A 24485-nucleotide genomic window follows, 5' to 3' on the forward strand; every position below is an offset into this window, starting at 1 on the left:
TTTGCAAAAATCAAGTTGGTCTAATAAAAGATATCATCTCTACCACAAGTTCTGATTCCTTGAACTGAACATAAGCCGTTCAGGGCACAGTGTGGTGAGCATCTAATTCAGTAGCATATTTAAGTCATTAAGGACACCCATTGCTTTTAATTGCACTGAAGTTGTCATGGAGCATGGCTGAAATCCCAGGCCGGATAGATTTGAGTGTTTTGATTATTATCTCATGAAGTAGGAGCACAGGTGCCAAGTTTCAGCTGGCTGCAACCAGCTCAGTTGGCATAAATCAGCTTCATAAGAGGAGCCAGCCCACAGGATTTGGTGTGTCATGCAGAACTGCACATGTTACAGGGAGATTTTCTTGCACGGTAACAGTTCTGTGTATATCCCCGAGACATTTACACCCCCACCTATGCACAGATACAAAATCTAAGCACTGCAGCTCAGAAGCAACAACAGACAAGAGAGACAACAAACAGCACCCACGGCTATTTCCATTGCATAAGGACAGGAACACCCTTAGGAAGCAGCTACAGATAGGTCCTTGTAATGAGGAACAACATGTGGGAGTGGACTTGACCTGGAACAGATAACACAGTACAGAGGGCAGAATGGGTGGGGCTGCTTATTCGGGACTAGTCACCAGGCACAGCAACATTGAAACCACAGGATGAGCTCTTCTTGGCTGTCCAGAGATGTCTTCCAGATGTTCCCCCTGGTTGCAGCACTGTGCCTGACCTGCTTGCTGCTGAAAATTATTCAAATGTATTGGAGGAAGCAGGAGATTGAAAAGGCCTTAGGCAGCTTTCCCGGTGCACCCACACATTGGCTGTATGGTCACGTCAAACTGGTGAGTGTACACTGTGGAGTGCATGTGTTTGCTTAGGATCTGAGACTTTGCTCAGCTCACAGCCCGAGGGTCAGAGCAGCAGCCAGAAGGCAGTGGTGGTGGAGAGGGGCATCGAGCTGTTACAGGAAAGCACGTATATTGATTTGCTTCTTGTTTTCTCTGTAACAAAAGACCCATCAGCTTGATGCATGTGGGCCACAGCCAATATGAATCAGCTTTTTGGGACGGGTAGAGACTGGTTCTCCACAATGAAAATGGAGCTTTTCTTTCTCCTATGAACCCTCAGGAAAAGGCCATTCAGATGCTGGGTGTGTGGTCTGTAGCCCACAAAGACATTTTTGCCCACTGTTGATATACCAGCCCATGACGCAGAACACAAAGAGCTGCCTTGAAGGCCTCCCAGCTCTTTTTATCACACGTTGACAGCAGCTTGTCTTAGACAATACAAAGGAATTTCTCAAAGAGGACCCAAGTGTCTTTATTATGGGAAAGGGCATATTTGGTGTAGTAAAAACACCAAGATATTGTAGAATCATAGAAAACAAACTACTTCAGCAAAACTATTGTGAGAATGCAAACATGTCACTAAGCATCTGTTTTTAACTCTGCCTCCCTTTAATTAATGATGCAGCTTCAGCAAGAGCAAGAACTGGACACCACAGAATCCTGGGGACAGAAATACCCGAACTGTCACCAACTCTGGTTTGGGCCTTTCTTGGGCTTCTTGCAGATCAACCACCCTGACTACGCAAAGTCTGTCTTTAGCAGAGGAGGTAAGGGCCCTGCGTTTTCTGAGCGAGTATCACGTGACCTTTCCCCAACACAAATCCATAAAGAGGTATGAGTTATATGACTACAAAGTGGTTCCCCTACCACCTCCCCCCCAAAAAACAACAGATTTTTCTTTCGAGGTGAACCTAAAAGAATTTATTCATATAGATCCCCATTCTTCTCCTGCTTCTGCAGAATCAGATTTGTGTTTGTGTTATAAAAGCAAAATGTCCTTGTTTAAATTAGGAACGATCCCTTTTCGTGTGCATATTTAACAAGCGGCATATAGTCCACATAGTTGCACTTATTATTTATGTTGGCTTCGGATTTGGCTCCTAATATAAAGGACTTTTAACCTTCTATATTTGCAGTTTTGGCAAAGGAAGAACAGAGCTCTGTTTAAGGTCAGTCTGAAAATGTGACCCTTAATATCCATTTCACTGCAGATTTTTCCACTCTCCAAAAATGTCAACTTGAAGTTCTCAGCAGGACATCTTCACTTTATCTTGTGTGCTTTATCTATACCCAAATTAACCTGATTTGAGTGGGAAGGACCACTCTGCTTTCACAGCCAGCCTACACACAGACCCAGACACAGGCAGGGGCGAACCAGGTGGCCGCCTGGGGCCCAGACAGGAACGGGGCCCCAAAAATAGAAAAAAAAAACATTACAATTGCAAAAAATAGTTTTAATATTGTGCATATATGGGACTGGCAATGTTATCCATTGAAAGAGAACTATTTAAAGACATTGATACCACAGATGTGATCAAGACTTTTGCAACAAAAAAATAATCCCTGGTGAAGGGGCCAGATACTAAAAGTTCCCTCCGGGGCTACTAGGAGTCCAGGTACTGCACTGCCTACACAGAGCGTGTGTGTTAGCCACTACCAAGTTTACTCATTAGGGAAGCAATTGTTCAGAAATTGTTTCTTTCTCTCCTATCTGGCTTTAAGTCATGAGTGAATCAGATAACAAAGAAGGAGAGCTAGACTGAGTGGGCAGAAGCAAGAAAAGCCAGTCCCAATGAAAACTTCTATATTTAGATAAAAACCATAACTTTATTTGGTCAGTGCCTGTTAGGCTGCAGTATGGTGATGGATGAATGCATGAAAAGAACATAGTCTCTATATAAAGAATTGTTAGCACTGCTTTGATGATTTCATAGATTCATAGACGTTCAACCTGGAAGGGACCCCAGAGGATCATCGAGTCCAGCCCCCTGTCCAGGGGCAGGAAGTCAGCTTGGGTCATAGGATCCCAGCAAGAAAGACATCCAAATTTCTCTTGGAGGCGTTCAAAGAGGGTGCTTGAACCACCTCCGATGGCAGTCTATTCCAAACCTTGGGGGCTCGGACAGTAAAGAAGTTCTTCCTTACGTGCAGCCTGAATGGTCTCAGAGGAGTTTCTGACTGTTTGATCTTGTCATCCTTAGAGGTGCTCTGGTGAACAGATGTTCCCCCCAGATCCTGGTGGACACCCCTGATAAACTTATAGGTGGCCACCAGATCACCCCTGAGCCTGCGCTTTTCCAGGCTAAAGAGCCCCAGGGCTCTCAGCCTCTCTTCATAAGGCCTGTTCTCCTGACCTCTGATCATGCACGTGGCTCTTCTCTGGACTCTCTCAAGCTTCTCCACATCCTTTTTTAATTGTGGGGCCCAAAACTGGACGCAGTACTCCAGCTGCAGCCTCACCAGGGCTGAGTACAATGGGAGAATGACGTCCCGGGATTTGCTTGAGAAGCATCTATGAATGCAAGCCAGCGTTTTGCTTGCTTTACTAGCTGCAGCATCACATTGAAGGTTCATGTATATCTTGTGGTCAATCATGACCCCCAAGTCCCTTTCAACTGTAATGCTAACCAGCATAGCACTGTCGAGCCTATAAGCATGCTGCAGATTTTTCCTCCCAAGGTGGAGAACCTTGCATTTTTCGGTGTTGAACACCATCAGATTCTCGTCCACCCATTTGCTGAGCCTGTCCAGGTCTGCCTGGATTGCCCTCCTCTCTTCAGGTGTGGATGCTTTACCCCAGAGTTTGGTGTCATCAGTGAACTTGGCCAGCCTGCTCCTGACACCAATGTCCACATCATTGATGAAGATGTTAAATAGTATAAGCCCTAGGACAGAGCCTTGAGGGACCCCACTGCTCACAGGGCACCACGACGACTGACTTCCATCAACCACCACCCTCGGGGTCCTACCACAGAGTCAGTTCTTCAGCCAGCGGATCGTGGTGAGGTCGAGGTTGCAGTTAGCCAGTTTTGCCAAGAGGTGATCATGGGATACTAGATCGAAGGCTTTTTAAAGTCAAGATATACAACATCAATCTCCTTTCCCTTGTCCAGGTGATCGGTCACCTGGACGTAAAAGAAAATGAGATTGGTCAAGCAAGACCTACCCGCAACAAACCCATGCTGGGTATCCCTCAGGATATTGCCGTCAGCTAGTCTGTTAAGGATAGCCTCTTTGATAATCTTTTCCAAGACCTTGCCTAGGACAGAGGTCAGGCTGATGGGCCTGTAGTTTGCCAGATCTACTTACAACAAATGGTGAAGGTGATCAGCTCATGGTCACTGTCACCCAGCTTCCCTTCGATCCATAGGTCACTGATTAGGTCGTCCCCAGTTGCCAGTATCAGGTCGAGAAGTGCTTTACCTCTTGTCGGCCCGTAGACTTCCTGCATCAAATAGAGGTCATCTACGCATGAGAGAAAGTTTTGTGACCACTTGGATTTGGCCGAGCCCTCCTCCCATGAGATGTCTGGGTAGTTAAAGTCTCCCATGACAACCATACACCAGGAGCACACGGCCTTAGTCAGTTCCCTAGCAAACTCCTGGTCAAGGTCTTGACCCTGGGTAGGGGATCTGTTGTAGACACCCACCATAGTATTCCCTGTGTCATGTTCCCCATGGATTTTAACCCAGAGGGCCTCAAGTCATCCACCATGTGTGCCAATGTTGGCTTGCAGGGATGCGTAGCTTTCCTTGACATAGAGAGCTACACCCTCACTTCTTTTGTTCACTCGATCCCTCCTACACAGGGTATCGCCATCTATACCCGTGGCCCAGTCATCGGTGGAGTCCCACCAGGTCTCCATTATCCCTATGACTTCATAGTTATTTGCATTTAGCAGGAGGACAAGTTCCTCCTGTTTATTCCTCAAGCTCCCCAAGTGGGTATGGGGTGTGTGTGTGTGTGTGTGTGGGGGGGATATATGAAGGTGTCAGGGGGCTGTGGGTGTGCGTGTGAGGCTTGGAGCCTGAGGAGAGGGGTGGCCCACAGAGGGGTCTGGAGCCCAGGGAGGGGGACCCCTGCACACCCTGGCAGGATGCCCAATCTGAGCAGGGTCTCTGTGGAGCTGCCCCAGGCCTGGGGCATGCCCCCTGCCTGAGTATGGCTGCAGCGGTGGTGGGTTTACCCCACCCTGGCCCTGGCATGGGCCTGAACTTCCCTGCTTACATAGTCAGTGGGTCCCAGGAAGTCCTGGCCCACCCCAAGTCCGAGGATGCCAGGCAACCCTACTGCATCCTGAACCATCTTCCTGAACCCTGTGATGTTGCCAGCCCGGCTGCTAGGGCCCCGGATGGGGATTGTGGATGCATGGGTGTGTGGGTACGTTCCCCTTTCCCCTGCTTCCTGCTGCAGTCACCCAGAGCCTGCGGGCTGCCCTACGGCTCCTCTGCACTGCCACTGCTACCTGGCTGGGTGGCCCGGAAGCGGTGGTGAAGGCAGTGGGGCAGGGCAGCCTGGGAACAGGCTCCAAAACCACATGTGTGATTAATGTGTTAAAACATTTAACGCATTAGTTAGTTCTTGCATTAATCACACACATTAATGGCAATTAATTGACAACCCTAATAACAAGCTTTTAAGAAATGGCTGGATAATTGTTATAAAAGAGTCTAATTGGGCACCAAGTTGCTTATAACAATCTCGAGGACCTATTTCCAATTTATTACTGTGTGCAATAAATTCAACTCTTGTCCTAATCACCTGTAAATTTATAAATGAAGCCCTTAATATGAACATAACGATTTTTCCTGCAGGGAGATTGTCACTCCCAAAATAGATATTGCTACTAACAATAACTTGACCAAAACCCAGATGTGCTTTCAATTATTGCTGTACTAACATGGGGCCAGAATGTAACAGGTGACTTACCCTGATTAGTGCTGCATTCACTTCTGTATGATTTTTCCATATTTTTTGTGTGTGTTGAATTCCACAGATCCTAAGGCTCTCGAGACTTACAACTTTCTACTTCCATGGATTGGTATGTACGGTTGTGCTTACTTCTCATTGGCCTTGTGTAACAGGTTGTGAAAATCCTTAAAGAAACAAACCTTTGCTTCTTGTGTCATACACACAACACCATTCAATAGTTTAGTTGCAAAAATACACACACGACTGGAAGGATGTCAATGATGTACAGGAAAGCGGAGAGCTCAGAGTTCAGGTTGACTCATGGAACTTAAATGCATTATGTATAGAACTATTTTACATGATACAATTTCACAAAACAGATCCGATCTGAGTTCAGTCTTAGCCCTGAATGAATATCCTTACCCAGACTCAATGCACAGCTATTTGGGGATGAAAGGAGGGCAAGGAAAGGGATATCAGCATTTGATCTTATTTTAAAATGCAGGATTTTGCACATTGATTTTTTTTTTCCTGGTGAAATGTCAAATGCTGAAATATGGGGAATTCTTATTTTTGTTTTATTTTGTTGCTTCAAATGCCATTGTGTTTTAGAGTGGTTGGTTGTAGCCATGATGGTCTGAGGACATAGGCAGATAAGTTCTTTGGATAAATGTGATATCTTTTATTAGACCAACTAAAAAGTTGGAAAAATTGTTCTTTGCAAGGGTGTTTGTGCCCGAAAACTTCCAAAAAACAATTTTTCCAACCCTTTAGTTGGTCTAATAAGAGATATCGCATTGACCCAAAAAACCTTGTCTGCCTGTTGTGTTTTATTTTATTTCAGCTGAAATAAAATAGAGGTTTAAGTCTAAATGAATGAACACTTCGTTTCCTTTCAAAATGTGTACTTAAAACTTACCCAAGGACAATACAGACTAGCTTAGTGATATTTCAAAGATTTTTTTTTCCATTTGCAATTTTGCACAGGAAAAATATGGTTTTCTAGGAAATGAAGAACTTTGAGTGATATTTCAGAGATTTCGTAGGCGTTGGCAGGGACCTCATGAGATCATCAGGTCCAGCCCCTATATATATTCCTTAGATATAATGCATCTAAGGCAAACTCCTCTCTCACCAGCCAGTGACCTAACTAACTCTTGTGCATTGTGATTCTCCCCAGGACAAGGATTGCTGATTTTAGATGGGTCCAGATGGTTCCAGCATCGGAGGCTGCTGACACCTGGGTTTCACTATGATGTCTTGAAACCTTACGTGACCCTAATGGCAGACTCTGTCCAAGAGATGTTGGTAGGAATTGCTCTTGGTTCTGACACGACTTCAAGCATCTGCCTGCTCCCTTCTCATTTAATAGTGTAATATTTGCCCAATAGTTTAGAATGATTTAAAATAATTTGAAATTGTTCTTTCCAGGCCTGCTGGTCAGGTCCCAGCATTGTAATAGTGCAGGAAGGTGAGCAGAAGAGAAGCGTTGCTACCTCTGTCTTCTCACCAAGATCGTTTAGAAGGCTGTTGTCCCTAAACACAGGCCTTCCAGCTATCTCTCGGCCTCTCGTGACACACAGATTTGAATCCAAGGGGTCTCAGGATCTGGATGGACAAAGCAGCTACGCTGATGTGCGAAGATGGAGATTTACTATGTAGGAAGCTGGTCCTTGGCGACTGGGATGAAGTAGATGCCTAAAACAGAGTAAGAGGCACCTAAAGCACAGCAGTTCATCCCATTTCATTCAGGGATAGTTTCATAGTTTCATAGTTGGAAGGGTCGGAAGGGACCTGAGCAGATTATCTAGTCCGACCCCCTGGCATGGGCAGGAAAGGATGCTGGGGTTAAACGACCCCAGCAAGGTGTTCATCCAGCCTCCTTTTGAAGACCCCCAGGGTAGGAGCGAGCACCACTTCCCTTGGAAGTTGGTTCCGGATCCTAGCCGCCCTGACAGTGAAGTAGCGCCTCCTGATGTCCAGCCTGAGTCTACTTTCAATCAACTTGTGGCCATTATACCTAGTTACTTCTGGTAGTGCTCGGGGGAACAGGGACTCTCCCGTTCCCCTCAGGACCCAACCTGGTAAGTTTATAGATGGCCACCGGATCCCCTCTCAGTCTTCTCTTGTGGAGGCTGAACAGGTTCAGGTTCCGTCACCTCCCCTCATAGAGTCTGCCCTGCTGCCCCCTGACCATGTGAGTGGCCCTCCTCTGGACCCTCTCCATGCTGTCCACATCCCTCCTGAAGTGCGGCGCCCAGAACTGGACGCAATACTCCAGCTGTGGTCTGACCAGTGCTGCATCGAGGAGGAGGATCACCACCTTGGACCTGCTCGAGATGCATCTGTGGATGCACGACAAGGTGTGGTTGGCCTTCCTGACCGTGTCCCCACACTGTCGGCCCATGTTCATTTTGGAATCGATAATGACTCCAAGATCCTTTTTTGCCTCTGCTTTGACGAGAAGGGAGTTCCCCAGCCTGTAGGTCTGCTGCTGGCTCTTCCTCCCCAGGTGCAGCACCTTGCACTTGTCAGTGTTGAACCCCATCCTGCTCTCATCCGCCCACCCCTGTACCTGTCCAGATCTAGTTGCAGCCTATTCCTCCCTTCTAGCGTGCCCACATCCTCCCACATCTTAGTGTCACCAGCAAATTTGAGCAGGGTGCTTTTTACCCCCTTGTCCAAGTCGCTGATGAAGATGTTGAACAGTGCAGGCCCGAGGACCGAGCCCTGCGGGACCCCACTGCCCACAGCCCTCTAGGTCGAAAATGACCCATCCACCACTACTCTCTGGGTGTGGCCCTCTAGCCAATTTGTGACCCATCTGACTGTGTGCCACAGTCGCCTAGCTTTTTAATGAGAATGGGGTGAGAGACAGTGTTGAAGGCCTTCCTGAAGTCCAGAACTACATCCGCTGCTACCCCTGCGTCTAAGCATTTTGTGATCTGGTCATAGAAGGCCACCAGGTTGGTCTGACAGGACCTACCCCTAATGAACCCATGTTGGTTGTTCTTAAGCATAATTTCCCCTGCTGGTCCCTCCCAGATGTGCTCCTGGATAATTCTCTCAAATTCCCCAGGACTGAGGCAAGACTAATGGGCCTATAGTGTCCTGGGTCTTTCTTCCTCCCTTTTTTGAAAATGGGGACCACATTGGCTCTTTTCCAGTCCTCTGGCACTTGGCCAGAGCACCATGAGTGCTCGTAAAGCCGTGCCAGGGGTCCCACAATGACTTCTGCCAATTCCCTCAGCACCCTGGGGTGGAGATCACCTGGACCTTCTGATTTAAACACATCCAGCCCCACCAGAAGATCCCTAACTAGGTCTTCTCTGACCCAAGGCCTGGAGGAGTCTCTCCTGAGTCTGTCTGGAATCTCGGTGGGGGGGATGTCTCAGCCTCTGCTCAGAAAAATGGAGGCAAAGAATTTGTTAAAGAGGTCAGCTTTATCATCTGGTGCAACCACCAGAATGCCAAGTGTGCCCTCCAGGGGCCCCACATTACCTGGTGCCTTATTTTTACTCCTTATGTATTTAAAAAAGGACTTTTTGTTATTTTTGATCCCGGTCACTAGACCTAGTTCTGTCTCTACCTTAGGCTTCCTAACAGCCCCCCTACAGTCTCGAGCAATGGAGGTATAATCCTCCTGGGTGATGGCCCCTCCCTTCCACTGGGTGTATGCCTCCTTTTTAGCTTTCAGACATTCCTGAATGCCTTTGGTGAGCCATGGGGGCTTCTGAGCACTCTTGCCCCCTTTGATTCACATTGGGACTGTTACCCTTTGGGCTTGGAGGATCGTCTCCTTAAGGCACGACCACTCATCTTGGACTCTCAGCTCCCATACCCTCTGGGACCTCAGTGCCTCCCCGACTAATCTTCTTAACTCACTGAAATATGCCCTCCTGAAGTCAAGGGCTGCTGCCTTGCTGCAGGACTTTGACATCCTGCACTGGATGGTGAATTCCAGTAGGTGATGATTGCTATTGCTCAGGTAGTCGATAACCCACAGTCCCTTCACGAGGTTGGCACTTGTGGCCAGCACCAGGTCCAGCAAGGCATTTCCCCTGGTGGGACTGTGCGCCTCCTGGGATAAGTGGAGGTCCTGTAGCTCAGCTAGGAACCTACATGAGTGATCAGACTTGGCTGACTGCTCCTCCCAGCAGATGTCTGGGTAGTTTAGGTCACCCATGATGACCATGTCCCTTGATTTAACTGCCTCCACAAGCTGACCCAAGAATTCCCAGTCCAGCTCTTCCCCCTGGTTGGGTGGTCAATAGTAGACACCCACCGTTAAGTCCCTTTCCCCATGACCCTCTTGTATTCTCACCCAGAGCACTTCAGTCTGCCCCTCCTCTGACCCAGTGCTGTTTATTGAGGATGTGTATTGCTCTTTGATGCAGAGCGCCACACCCCCGCCTTTCCTCCCCATTCTATCCTGCCTGGACAGTCTGTAGCCCTTGATGTTTATCGCCCAATCATGGGTTGAATCCCACCAGGTTTTAGTGAGCCCCACTATGTCCGGGTTTGTGTTAGCTGGCAGGAGGGCAAGTTCCTTCTGCTTGTTCCCCATACTACGAGCATTAGTGTAGAGGCATTTAAGGCCTCCTATGCGTGCATGTACCACCACGCCTGATCCCAGGACTATCTGGACCCCTGTCACTTACCTGGGTATTTCTTGTGCTCATCACCTGTCTTGGCTGGGACGTGTCCTCATGTCCCCCCATGGCTCCATCCCCTGGTGAAGCTAGTTTAAAGCACACTGTATGAGATCAGCCAATCTGGAAGAGAAGACCCACTTGCCTTAGATAGATTATTGCATTTTAGGTTCACTTCCCATGGAACAGAGGTGGTTTATGACATAGTTTCACTGGATAAGTTGAATGCAAGGGAAATCCCTCCTAGCACCTCTCAAATTGCTATAACTCCAGTGTGTGTCTAGAAATCTACCCAGCAAGGGGCCGGGTGTCTCAAAGAATGAAAATCTATCGCTTATATATATGAAATCATGTGAGAGACAGGAAACTTTTGGGGGTCCATGGAGAAGTGCCTGTGCACAAAATGAGAGGGACAGACTGAAAGGGAGACAGAAGGACAATACAGCAGCCACAGAGACTGTCTGGGGGCTCTGGAGTTGTGTTCCCATGAGGAATCCTCTCCCTCTTTGGCAAGGGTGCAGCTGAGCTTCCTGTATGCGCCCCTTGAATCCACCACCATCCTATATTCCTCATGTTTCCTTAGCTACAAATCCTCATGAGGCTACAGGCCAGCTCCTAAAGTTTACTCATTCCATTCTTTATGAAACCAAACCCTCCCGTTGAAGTCAACAGGCTTTCTGCCAGAGAATTGCTGGAATTCATCCTTAATGTGACCTTGAGATAAGATCAGAGCAAAGAATCTGGAGTCGCAGATCAGCCAGCACAACAGGATAGGGTGGTACAAAGTATATTCCCAAAGTCTCTATGAATTTCCTACTAGTGTGGTGGTATATAATACCAAGGACATGACAAAACACAAGCAATTTGCAAACGCCACCTACATTTCTGCAATTACAGTCTGGCTGTATTTTTGACATCTCATTTGGCTTCACTTGAATTATAATGGAGGTAGTGATGGCCTGGTACAGGATGCTTGCTATTCATGCAGATGGGTGCAGAAGTCACAGCTCGTAATGGCCAGTCTCATTGCAACTGGTATCTGCAACACAGACAAGAAGAGAGAGAGAGGAGACATTGTCTACACGTGTATTTATGTGCGCCTAAACTTAACGCTCCTTTGCTTAAGGTGCATTAAGGCAATTTAGATGCACCTGTACACATGGACATGCTAATGTACATTCAGGCACATTAAATTTAGGCATGAATACCTAAGTTGCATTAGCGCACATGCAGATGTGCTAATGCACATCATCGCAATGTGTATCCATTGACACGCCATGTTAATACACTTTAGTGTGTCTACATGTGTGCTAATGCAACTTAGCTATTGATGCCTACATTTGATAATGCAAATTTAGGGTCCCATAGCCTTAAATCACCATTTTTAAGGCACATTAAGGGTGCACGCATGTAGATGCATGTCCTTAATTTGCCTTAAAAATGGTGATTTTAGGCTAAGTCCATGTAAAAGAGGCATGTATAGATGCACCCAGAGAGACTTCTTGCACCCCATTATGGGTCTGGACAAAGCTTGCTACAAAAGCCAAGCATAACTCATTTGGCTTCTCTTGCACTGGTGGCACCACAGAAGGCTGTCCTACCCTACCCCTTGGCTGTCCTTCCCTATGCCTTGGCTGTCCTACAAGCTTTGTGGAGGGGCCATACGCTGTAAAGACCAGCATGAGAAATGGAGGTTCTTACTGTCCTGCTTGTGAAAGCAAGCTGTTATTATTTATCACTCACATCATGATGGCACATGGACTTCAACCCTGGGTGTGGCTTTATTGGTCTACATGCTATACTTAAACACAGAAGAAGATGGTTAATCCTGATGTCATTTTGGCCTGGAGCTAATTAATTGATGTATGCCTGGTCTAGCCCTCTACCTAGGGCAGATTTTATCTCTGGGCTGTGCTCTACTTTCCAGAGAGAAGACAAACAGCCAGACCAAGCCCCCTCAAGAGAGGTCAGTGGGAAATGTGGGAATGAGAAGTTATATATAATAAGAGGGAATGAACTCCAATTTAAAGGTATCTACCAAGACTTCTTTACTCCCATGAAAATCTCTGCATCCTCATTTCACTGTCTGCCCCACTAGGACAAGTGGGAGCAGCTGACCACACAGGACAAGTCAGTGGAGATCTTCCAGCACATCACCTTGATGACTCTAGATAGCATCATGAAATGCGCCTTCAGTTACCAGAGCAACTGCCAGACCGACAGGTTCGTTGCACTTCCTGTCCTGAAGCAACATTTTGCTGGCCCTGGATGAGCTGTGATTCAGTGTGATATGATTAGAAATGGGGGACAGCACTACTGGGAGATGTTACTGGACCCTGAGACAAATCACGAGAGACACTGGGCACCTACTACTTCTCCAGGTCTGCAAGTCCAGAGAGTAGGGGAGCATCCAGATCATGCTGTTGATTTTAGGCTCATTTCGCCACCACTGGCAGCCTGACTCAGGATTTAAAAGAGCCAAAGCCACATTATTTACAGAACTGACTAAAGCAGTGTCAATAATTCCTATGATAGATAAGTGGGTTTTTTTAGGGGTTGGTAAGCAAAGTGACATCATTGCTGCTAATTGCCATGGAGAAAAAAATCCAAGAACACTCCACACAGTACTTACAGGGATGATAAGTGCTTCTCAAACACTTGGCATTAGCTGTAAGCCATGGCATAGCAGTGGGATTCAAAACATTTCACAGGGAAGACTGAAGTACTTTCTTTGGAGCGTCTCCCTGGCTGGTATTCTGCATAAGGGTAGGATAGGGTTAAGATTCTGCATAAGGGTAGGGCTAAGATTCAGAGAGACCTAGACAAATTACAGGATTAAACCAAAAGAAATCTCATGAGTGTCAATAAAGACAAGTGCAAAGTCCTGCACTTAGGAGGGAGCAATCCCCTGCACCGGTGCAGGCTGGGGGTGACTGGCTAAGCAGCAGCTCTGCAGAAAAGGACCTGGGGGTAACAGTGGACAAGAAGGTGAAGGTGGAGATGAGCCAGCAGTGTGCCCATGGTGCCAAGGTGACCGGCATCCTGGGCTGCATCGGTAGGAGCGCTGCCAGCAGATCGAGGGCAGTGATTCTTCCCCTCTATTCTGCACTGGGGAGGTCACTTTTGGAGTCCTGTGTCCAGTTTTTAGCTCCCCACTACAGAAAGGATATAGACACATTGGAGAGACTCTAGTGGAGGCCAATGAAAATGGTTTGGAGGCTGGAGCACGTGACTGGTGAGGAGAGGCTGAGGGAACTGGGTTGATTTAGTCTGGAGAAGAGAAGACCGAGGGGGATTGAATAGCAGCCTTCAACTCCCTGCAGGAGGGGCTGCAAAGAGGATGGAGCTGGACTGATCTCAGTGGGGGCAGATGACAGGACAAGGAGCAATGGGCTCCAGTTGCATCATGGGAAGTTGAGGTTGGATATTAGGGAAAACCTTCTCACTAGGAGGGTAGTAAAACACTGAACAGGTTACCCAGAGAGGTTGTAGAGTCTCCATCTTTGGAAGTTTTTAAGACTCGGGTAGACAACGCCTTGTCTGGGATGATGACCAGTTGGGGCTGGTCCTGCTTTGAATAAGGGATTGAACTAGATGTGACCCTCGGAGGTCCCTTCCCACCCTCATTTTCTATGATTTGATAACTCATTTGAGTTGCTACAAGGCTAGGTACGTTTCTTCCCATGCTTGTCCTCTTGTAAAATTACCATTTCTCTCACTGCCGTTATACACCCTGACTAATCTCTACCCATCATCTTTTTGACTCTGCTTGCAGTGACAATATGTACATCCAAGCGATCCTCAATCTCAGCCACATGGTGTATAAGAGAATCCAGAATCCTCTGCATCACAACGATCTCATTTACTGGCTCAGTTCTCAAGGACGTCATTTCAATAAGGCCTGCAAATTAGCCCACCTCCATACAGGTACTTCCCAGTATCCTCAGCCCCTATCTGGTTCCAGATGTGTGCAAGGCCACTCTGCATCCTCCATGAACTTTAACAAGGCCACTCGAGGCATTGGGATAGTGCAATAATGCACTGTATCTGTGCTGGTGATGCTCCTATCTTGTATTTTACCCCACCTGGGGTTTAATGGAGGTGACTGGCAGCACTATTTGGGTGTCAAGATTATTTCCTTAAGTGATGCATGTTGGAAAAAAATAGATCAGCTTGACTCAGAGCCTAGATTGACAAAGTGCTCCATGAAAGCACTTTATTGGCATATTTATACAAACTCTGGACATTAACATCAAAATCCTAAAAACCAAAAGGAGGAGAGAGGGGAAAAAAAGAAAATTAAATATTTAAGGGTATCTACATTCTTTTAAATACATTTGCATTAAACGAGACCCAATTCCATTACCAATTTCTCTTCCTACAAGACCCTGAATTTTGGCCAGTCACTCGAGCCAAAGGACATAATGATACAAATGCTATGAAAATTAATAAGATGAACTCATAGCTTGGGTGAAGTATCTGACCATCTCTTTATTAATTGTTTTCCTCCAGGAAAGGGATTATTGGTTTTAAATGGGCCAAAGTGGAATTGGTTTTTGTGCTGTGCAACCCATTGGAAGCTCCTTGTTTTCAAGGATTCCTTCTGAATCTCCTCTGGGGGAGGATTATTGGTTATTTATGGGCATTTAGACAGGTCTCAGACACCCAGGAACACATCTGGCTCCAAAAAACATTTCTTTGTCAAAAGTGTTAGCATCATGGTATGTCCTATGTTGCTCACCACCTCCTCTCTGCCAATGTGCTAATTAAAAAGCATGACAAAGCAACACAACATCAGAAGATGCAGATAGCAGACACGCAACAAAATTTGGCCGAACAGAGGTTGCAAACATCCAGCAGGCAGAGAGTTACTTTGCACTATTATGAATATGTGCAGATAATTAAGGCGGTCACCGCAGTCAGGACTGACTCACTGACGACTTGCTAAAGAAAAGGGGGTAAATTAGAATAAGAATGAGGTGAAGTGGCTCTGTTGCTGCCTGGGTTACTTAAATGCTGTGAAAAACATTTAGAGAGACTCCTATCACTTCAGGGTCCCCATGAAGTAGAAAGAATTCCAGTTCTGGCCCATTGGGGTATCCAGTGGGTTCCAGGAAATCAAAAGGCAAACATGTCTCTTCAACTTCATCTTTGCCTGTTGTAGATAAAGTGATCAGAGAAAGGAAGGAGGCCCTCAAGGATGAGCGAGTGCTGGAGGAGATCCTGAAGAAGAGGCATCTGGACTTCCTGGATATTCTGCTCTGTGCTAAGGTCAGCATTGCAAAAATTCATTTGATCTATTGGAGCCGAGTAAAATGAACATTTCCAAATGGTATCACAATAAAAGAGCTGGGCATTGTGGAGAGTAGCTTCCTAATGTTGTATTTCCTGCAGAGATAAGGTTAAGATGAATTGGCCCGATTCGTCATCCATCCACAGATGCATTTTCTTGACCTAGAGCAATGGTTTGCAACCTTCTTTTGCATGACCCGCTGTTGGGAGCATAGTGCGGTGGCAGGCCAGGGACGGGGATGGGAGAACTCCTGGCACTCAGTTTGGTTTGTCCTTTGTGTGCGGCACCGCTGGCATTGCCCCCGTGACCCTCATTTGGGTCATGACCCGAGGTTGGGAACCGCTGACCTAGAGTATACTGCACAGAAGTGGAGTCAGATATATAATCCTGGGCCTGCTGAAGTTTGCAATGCGCCAAGCCACACCTCTATGGCTAAAGCTACACGACTACTAGATCCTCATTCCTGTAGCCCCTCTGGCCAGACAGAGTCCTGTGTCTTTTCCCTACAGTATGTGCAGCTGGAAATGTTTATTTAGGGAGTGAAGGAAAACGGATATAATTAAGAGAGCAAGTCTGAGAACGGAAATCCCTTCCCATGATTTTCATTCCAAATCAGGGTGAAAAAAGTTGAAATTGTCACAGGAAGGGATTGTCCCCCACGTCACCCCTGTGCTCTTGTGTGGATACACATGTACACCCTCTTTCCCTCTCTCTCCCCTCCATAACCCCCCATTGTAGTACAACAAAAAACGATCTTGGTTTCCGCTGCCTGAGGATGAAAAGCCATAGAGCAGATCCCTGTAGGGTTGTCACAGGGCCAGGCAGGTTGGGCAATGTTTCGAAGGAAAGAGACATTACCACCAAAACTCCACAGAGCACTAGTTCACCTGCTACTATACCCTCTTAAGGGGTCCAATGTCATTCCCTTGGCTTGGCATGGCCTCTCCATGGGCTGGTGAAAGGGGATGAGAGATGCATGACTTGCTGCTGTGCAACCCATTGGAAGCTCCTTGTTTTCAAGGGGATGTGGACAGCTCGCAGCCCCTGTTCTATGGTCCCTCTGTTGTACATAGGAAGAGAGGGGACTCCTTATGGTCCTGCTCCTGTTGGAGAGAAGTTCTGTTCCAGAGTAGTTAAACCTCTAAGACTTCCTCTTTAAAATGTTTGATGCTTATACTCTGAGGAAACTGCAGTATGGTTTTCTTCTGCTCAAACAGACCTCTGATGGATTCCTTGTTTGCTTGGGACAACTAGGCATGCACTTGTGTCTGGATGCTGCACAGGATTTCCCCATGGACAAGGATTGTCCTCAGGAGGGAAGATCTGTCCCACAGTAATTAACCCGCAGGCCTTCCTCTGTAAAATATTTGCTGCCTGAGCTCTGAGCAGCAGGAAGCCTCACAGCACCTTTCTGGGAGAGACTCTAAGCCAAAGCTACCATGGAGCTGAGGATGGCATCCCAAGTAAAGGATAACAAAAATTTGTTTTTTAGATATATAGGGAGTAAAAGGAAGGCCCAGGGAGGAATAGGACCTCTGCTAAATGGGCAGAAGCAATTGGTGACAGACAGGGGGGACAAGGCTGAACTCCTCCACAAGTTCCTTGCCTCAGTGTTCCTAAGTGAGGGGCACAACAAGTCTCTCACTGGGATTGTAGAGAGGCAGCAGCAAGGCGCCAGACTGCCATGCGTAGATCCTGAGATGGCGCAGAGTCACTTGGAGGATCTGGATGCCTTTAAGTCGGCAGGCCCGGATGAGCTTCATCTGAGGATACTGAAGGCACTGGCCGATGTCATTGCAGAGACACTGGTGGGAATATTTGAATGCTCGTGGCGCACGGGCCAAGTCCTGGAGGACTGGAAAAGGGCCAATGTGATCCCCATTTTCAAGAGTGGCAGGAAGGAGGACCCAGGCAACTATAGGCCAGTCAGTCTCACCTCCATCCTTGGCAAAGTCTTTGAAAAAATTATCAAGGCTCACATTTGCAAGAGCCCGACAGGACAAATTATGCTGAGGGGAAACCAGCACGGGTTCATGGCAGGCAGATCGTGCCTGACCAATATAGTCTCTTTTTATGACCAGGTTATGAAACACCTGGAGACAGGAGGAGGGGTGGATGTTGTATACTTAGACTTCAGGAAGGCCTTCGATACGGTATCCCACCCCATACTAGTGAACAAGTTAAGAGGCTGTGACGTGGATGACTACACAGTCCGGTGGGTGGCGAATTGGCTAGAGGGTCGCACCCAGAGAGTCGTGGTGGATGGGTCGGTCTCGACCTGGAAGGGTGTGGGCAGTGGGGTCCAGCAGGGCTCGGTCCTTGGACCGATACTCTTTAATGTCTTCATCAGTGACTTGGACGAGGGAGTGAAGTGTACTCTGTTCAAGTTTGCAGATGACACAAAAGTGTGGGGACAAGTGGACACGCCGGAGGGCAGGGAACAGCTGCAGGCAGACCTGGATAGGTTGGACAAGTGGGCAGAAAACAACAGGATGCAGTTCAACAAGGAGAAATGCAAAGTGCTGCACCTAGGGAGGAAAAATGTCCAGCACACCTACAGCCTAGGGAATGACCTGCTGGGTGGCACAGAGGTGGAAAGGGATCTGGGAGTCCTAGTGGACTCCAAGATGAACATGAGTCGGCAGTGTGACGAAGCCATCAGAAAAGCTAATGGCACTTTATTGTGCATCAGCAGATGCATGACGAATAGGTCCAAGGAGGTGATACTTCCCCTCTATCGGGCGTTGGTCAGACTGCAGTTGGAGTACTGTGTGCAATTCTGGGCGCCGCACTTCAAGAGGGATGCGGATAACCTGGAGAGGGTCCAGAGAAGGGCATTCGTATGGTTAAGGGCCTGCAGACCAAGCCCTACGAGGGGAGACTAGAGAAACTGGACCTTTTCAGCCTCCGCAAGAGAAGGTTGAGAGGCGACCTTGTGGCTGCCTATAAGTTCATCACGGGGGCACAGAAGGGAATTGGTGAGGATTTATGCACCAAGGCGCCCTCAGGGGTTACAAGAAATAATGGCCACAAGCTAGCAGAGAGCAGATTTAGACTGGACATTAGGAAGAACTTCTTCACAGTTCGAGTGGCCAAGGTCTGGAACGGGCTCCCAAGGGAGGTGGTGCTCTCCCCTACCCTGGGGGTCTTCAAGAGGAGGTTAGATGAGCATCTAGCTGGGGTCATCTAGACCCAGCACTCTTTCCTGCCTATGCAGGGGGTTGGACTCAATGATCTATTGAGGTCCCTTCTGACCCTAGCATCTATGAATCTATGAATCTAAACCTTCAGCTGAGCCCTTGTTTGCTTATAGGATGAAAATGGAAATGGATTATCCGATGAGGACCTACGTGCCGAGGTGGACACATTCATGTTTGAAGGTCATGATACCACAGCCAGCGGGATCTCCTGGCTCCTCTACTGCATGGCCACGCACCCTGAGCACCAGCGGAGATGCAGGGAAGAGATCCAGGAGATCCTAGGAGACCGGGACACAGTTCAGTGGTGAGATCTTGGGTACTTTTTTCCTCTAGTTTCTCCCAACCTTGTCAAGATAATTTCCTGCAAAAGTAGTAGTATGCAATTTCCCATATGGGATGTTGCAGCCAGACTATGGGCTGTGACTGCACTTCCAGGTATTTCTTATTCCACATTAAGACTAACACAAGCCAGAACTGTTCCCTTATCATTTCTTTGATGCTGGAGGAGATACTCTGAACCACCTTTGAGATGAATGCCTTTGGTGCTTTGCAAGTTTGATCCAACTGGGGGTTTGGCCAGTGTACATACATTAGCATTGGACGCTATAGCACTCCACAAGCAAAGACTATCCATGATCAAGAATAGACCCTTTGTGCAGTATTACAAATGCTGAGCGGGGGCCCACTTTGCCAGAAATTGTTGCTATTGCCTTCTTGCTTCTAATAGTAATTAGATGCCAGCAGGGAGTTATCGGAGTTACCCCTGGAGGGCTTCTGCAGGGATCAATCTAAGGAAGTTTAATGAGCCCATCGATGCTACAGAAGTAAATATAAAATCACCATTTATAAAATTTGCAGGTGGTGACTCTGGCAAAGAGGGGCATGATGATTTGGAGAAGACAGTCATACACTGACCACAATTTCATTAAAACTCAATCCCACACAAACCAATTGCATTTGACTGCATTTGACTGCTCCAATACAACCCAATTGCCACTTTGGAAGACTCGTCTTAATGAAAGCTGTTAGGTGCAATATAGAGGTAATGAGATGAACTTTATGGCCCACGGTTCAGAGATGGTTGGTGCAAGAGCATTTAATGATCCATTTTCTCCTTAAATTCTATGATGATGCAATAAAGCAAAGCTGCTCGAAACGTTTCTATTCTAAACACCTTTTCCCTCTTTTAGCTCATTCCAAAGCAAGGGATTATGCTCCAGGGATGTAGTCTGCAGATGTGGTCCCTTTCTCCAGTAAAATCTGTGCATTGCATAAGAAGTGCCTTCACTCAACCCTTGCCTTGGCTGATACACTGAGACTTCCCTGTCTCTTATCTGCTCTAGCTGTGGGACACACATTTCACCTTCTGAGTATCCAATATTGCAGGTCACAGCTTAGCCCAAGGATGAATCTCCTTAGCAAACTGGAGCAGTACATTAGCAGCTGCCAGGTGTCCCCACTCTCTGCCTTCGGTTCCTTTCAGGGAAGACCTTGGGAAGATGACTTACACCACCATGTGCATCAAGGAGAGCCTTCGTCTTTACCCTCCAGTACTACAAGTGGGCCGAAAACTCAGCACTCCTGTCAAATTTGATGATGGACGGTCCTTACCAAAAGGTCTGTGGATGCTGCATGCTCCATGAACTCTAACAAGGCCATTTGAGGCATCATGATAGTGCAATAATGCACTGTATCTGTGCTGGTGATGTTCCTATATTGTTTTTGATTTGGTCTTTCACTGAAAATATTTTACCAAGAAAAACCAAAATGGGGTAGAGGTGTCCTTCAGCGAGACATTAGCACTATTTTTAGCATTAATAGGTAATTATAGAGTTCAAACTAAATACTACCCCCCCTCCCCTGCCCCCGCCCCCAAGAGACCAAATTCTTGGCAGTGCAATCTAAAGGCTGTTCACAGTCTTCAACGGTAGTGAAAACTTAAAAACTAGGCAGGGGAAGCAACTTGGGAATGTACCATACAAAATAATTGCATTAGTAAGAACATGACACCAACTTCTAGACGGGCCCTTGCAGTCCTTTGGTGTCTGTTGGGGATATACGTTGTAGCTGTATTGGTCTAAGGCAGGGCAGGCAATTATTTTGGGTGGAGGGCCACTTACTCAGTTTTGGCAACCCATCAAGGGCCGCATGACAGGCAGCCAGGGGCAGATAAATATTAATTTTCTAAATTTTTTAGGGGTCTCCACGGGCTGGATAGAATATCCTGGTGGGCCGCATATGGCCTGTGGGCCGCATTTTGCCCACCCGTGGTCTAAGGACAGGCGGACAAGGTTCTTTGGGTAAATCTGATATCTTTTATTAAACCAGCTAAATAGTTGGAAAAATTCTTATTTGCAAGCTTTTGGGTACGAACACCTTTCTTCTGGCTGAGGAAGCATCTGCTGTGTCTTCAGTGTCTTTTTGCATTTCCTTAATGGTGAAAAGTGTGACAAGTACTTAGGTAGAAACTGGTCAGTGAGGAATATTCTCCTCTCTCAGTCAGTAGAGGATGAGATATTTTCTTGATGGGGTCCTGTTACAGAGTAATAAGGTCACAGGATTAGAAGGGACCTTAAGGGCTATGTAGTCCAACCCCTGTGTAGATGCATGAATTGCTGTTCTTAAACTTTCCCAAGCCGATGATTATCTGGATAACCTTTCATAAGGAAGAACTCCACAGCTTCCCGAGGCATCTGTTTCTGTTGTCTTAGAGCTACAACATTTTTCCTGAGGTTTCATCTAAATGTGCTTTTCTATAATTTAAACTTATTGCCTCACATTCAGCCTGCTGTGGCCAGGGGTAACTTTATCCTCTCTACTTGCTTTATGGCAACCTATCAAATATTCAAAAGCTGCCATCACATCTTCCCTTAATTTCTTCTCACCAAATTTAAACCTAACTAATTCAACTTTTCTTGGTAACACTCAAAACACATAGACAGCTGTTGAGAACAGCATTAAAAATGAAATGCATCACCAGTTTAATTATATGGGGCTCCCTATGTCTACATGGACAGTTGAGTCTTTGGCATCCCCCCTCCCCACATTTTATAATGAATTATTTCTTTTTCTTGTTTCAAACAGGCTGTCTGGTCTCGCTGACTATTTTTGGTCTTCACAGAAACCCCACAGTCTGGGACAATCCAGAGGTACTTCCCTTTAGATGCTACTTGAGATTAAGAAGCTGGTTTTGGATATAGGGCATCGTTCCTTACGCATCCTTGCTGGATGAATGGTAGATGTAGGTAGGCACAAAGCTTACTGGGGAGAGGTGTATTCTTTTTTGGGAAGTATATGGCTGACATCTATTTAATTGCACCAAGAAATAGCCAGTGAACTCTAGATTTCAAAGGACTTCTTCAGACTTTTGGGTAGTGAGTGACTCAGACAAAAATAAACTTGGTGTCAACACGATTATTTTAGATATGCAGAGAGAGACAAGTATAGCCATGCAGTGGACCAGCTCCTAAATCCAAAATAATGTTAAATCACCTTATTCTTCCCATAGTTTTTTAGACCATGCTCACCACTGCTGGTATTTATTGAGGATCATCTTCCTAGGATCATCTTTCTGTTCTTGAAGCTGGAAGCCATATATTCATAGGGGAGGTTATCTATGGAGACAGTCTGAGATGTGAAAAGTGTGATGTTTCCTAAACCATGGGGGCACATTGCTCTATGTCTTTATTTTAAAGACATAAACTAGGCCAGAAATCTGAGAGTCAAGTTTTGCTCTTGTTGCCTAAGCACACTTCTCGAACTGAGTGTTTTTGTCAATTTTTTGCAGGTCTTTGACCCTTCACGGTTCTTGCCAGAAAACTCAGCTAGCCGCCATCCCTACGCTTTCCTGCCTTTCGCAGCTGGGCCCAGGTGGAGTATCTATATCCAAATCTCTCAGCCAGTTTAGTTAAGTCTCTTCTCCAGGCCACAATCAATAACAATGCCATCTTGGGGTCACTGAAAACCATGGATTTTGCCATTCATTTCAAGACACCAGGTTTTGTGTTACCTCTCTCCTGTGATCCCTGTAAGAGTTCCCTAGATGCGTGTCTGTTCCCGAGTATTCAGCTTTTGCATTTAAAACGAGAGAGAGATCTGAACTACTTTTCCAGATGCAAACACTAGAAGTCAGGCCTCTAAGCAAAATTGTAGCTGCTGACCAGGATTGAATTCTGAAAAGTCTTTGAATGCAATGTACATCTTTTTTTTAGGTGTCTTTGAGCTGGATTAGCATCTAGCCTTAGTCTTCAGCCCTACAATAGCCCTTGCTCAGTAACCTGGGCAGTTGCTCCTCTGACTCATAGAAATTGTAAAGAAGTCGAGCTAAAAGGGACTTTCATAGGTCATCTAGTCCAGCCCCTGCCTGAGGCAGGATCATCCCTAACCAAAGATCCTACGCAAGCCCATAATCTAGCCTCTTAATAAAACTACCGTCAATGTGACACAACACAAGACATAACTCCATCACCTCCCACAGTTTACTGGGCAGTTGACTGTCCAACTTCTCACCTTATTTGGAATAGGGAAAAAAAATCAAAATGATCAACTTTTTGCGGAACAGAATTTCTGGTTTCCAGCCAACTTTACCACCATTCAGTTGGGCTCAGGTGACCTTCAGTTGCTATAAATATTGTTATCATGTTGCTTTTAACAGATTTTCAGCTTAGCATGATAGGTGCTAAGGTCTTGCAAGCTTTTACATCTTCACATGTGAAACCAATTGTCCTCTCTGCTCAGGAACTGCATTGGGCAGCAGTTTGCCATGAACGAGATGAAAGTGGCTCTTGTCCTGACTCTGCTTCGCTTCGAACTCTCACCTGATCCAGAGAAACCGCCCATCAAAATACCTCAGATCATCCTACGCTCCAAAAATGGGATTTATCTGCACCTGAGGAAACTTTACTGACATGTACATTGGCTGCCCTGGAGTGTGATACAGAACGGAGGTTGATCTGAGCTGGGCGTGGAAGAGAATTTCTGTTTTTCAGGAAAGTCTTCAATTTTGCTTTTTATTACTATTAATATTCTTCTAAATCAAAATGAAAATAAAGCCTTTTGAAAAGATCCTGCAAAACAGAATCTTTAAAGCAACCTAGTTTGGTCTTTAACATCGCCTATTATGCGAGTTATTTTCTTGACAGAGGGTGCATCTACATGTACAATGAATGTGCAGAAAGCTTACTGCACAGTTAAATACTGCGCAGTAAGCTTTCCCTGAGAGCATATCTACACATGCACCCATGGGGAGCAAATTTGCTCCTTATGGGTGTGTCCACACATGCAAGCACGTGCACTTGCAGCAGCTCAAATGAAGAGGTGCAAATTTGAGCCAGGGCTTTTTGCCTAAGTGCACGTGATCAGACATGCACTTTGTTGTGGAGCAAATTGTGCCACTGGGGGCAAAATAATCCTGCCTGGCTTCTCCCAGATCTTCCGCCAGGGGGAGCTAGAGCCCAGGGCCAGCACCTGTGCTGTCCCCAGCAGTGTAAAAATCTGCCCCGGCAAATAGCTCAGGGCTACTCGCTTTCAAGAGCTTCTGGGGCCCAGCCAACTGGTACCTGGGGACACTACCCCTT

At 46.6% G+C, this 24485-nt stretch overlaps 1 protein-coding gene across 1 annotated transcript; it reads left to right on the top strand.

The window, feature by feature from the left end:
• The first annotated feature begins 482 nt into the window (after positions 1-482).
• Positions 483-23988, top strand: LOC102571305 (cytochrome P450 4B1). Its single transcript, XM_014598669.3, has 12 exons — positions 483-847; positions 1479-1620; positions 5850-5894; positions 6945-7072; positions 12515-12639; positions 14192-14343; positions 15581-15687; positions 19023-19213; positions 20393-20526; positions 21994-22058; positions 22697-22779; positions 23647-23988. The coding sequence occupies exons 1-12, from the start codon at positions 668-670 to the stop codon at positions 23813-23815; spliced, it is 1521 nt and encodes a 506-aa protein (XP_014454155.2). The 5' UTR covers positions 483-667; the 3' UTR covers positions 23816-23988.
• The last annotated feature ends 497 nt before the right edge of the window (positions 23989-24485 follow it).

The sequence above is a fragment of the Alligator mississippiensis genome, chromosome 5 (genome assembly GCF_030867095.1).
Source record: "Alligator mississippiensis isolate rAllMis1 chromosome 5, rAllMis1, whole genome shotgun sequence".
Taxonomy (NCBI): Eukaryota; Metazoa; Chordata; order Crocodylia; family Alligatoridae; genus Alligator; species Alligator mississippiensis.

What these genes read in the sequence shown, in the direction of transcription:
- LOC102571305 (XM_014598669.3), top strand. Translation starts at nt 668, where the DNA reads ATGAGCTCTTCTTGGCTGTCCAGAGATGTCTTCCAGATGTTCCCCCTG. An exon ending in TGTATGGTCACGTCAAACTG is followed by an intron (nt 848 to 1,478) that starts GTGAGTGTACAC and finishes TTAATGATGCAG; the next exon opens with CTTCAGCAAGAGCAAGAACT. An exon ending in TGGACGGTCCTTACCAAAAG is followed by an intron (nt 20,527 to 21,993) that starts GTCTGTGGATGC and finishes TGTTTCAAACAG; the next exon opens with GCTGTCTGGTCTCGCTGACT.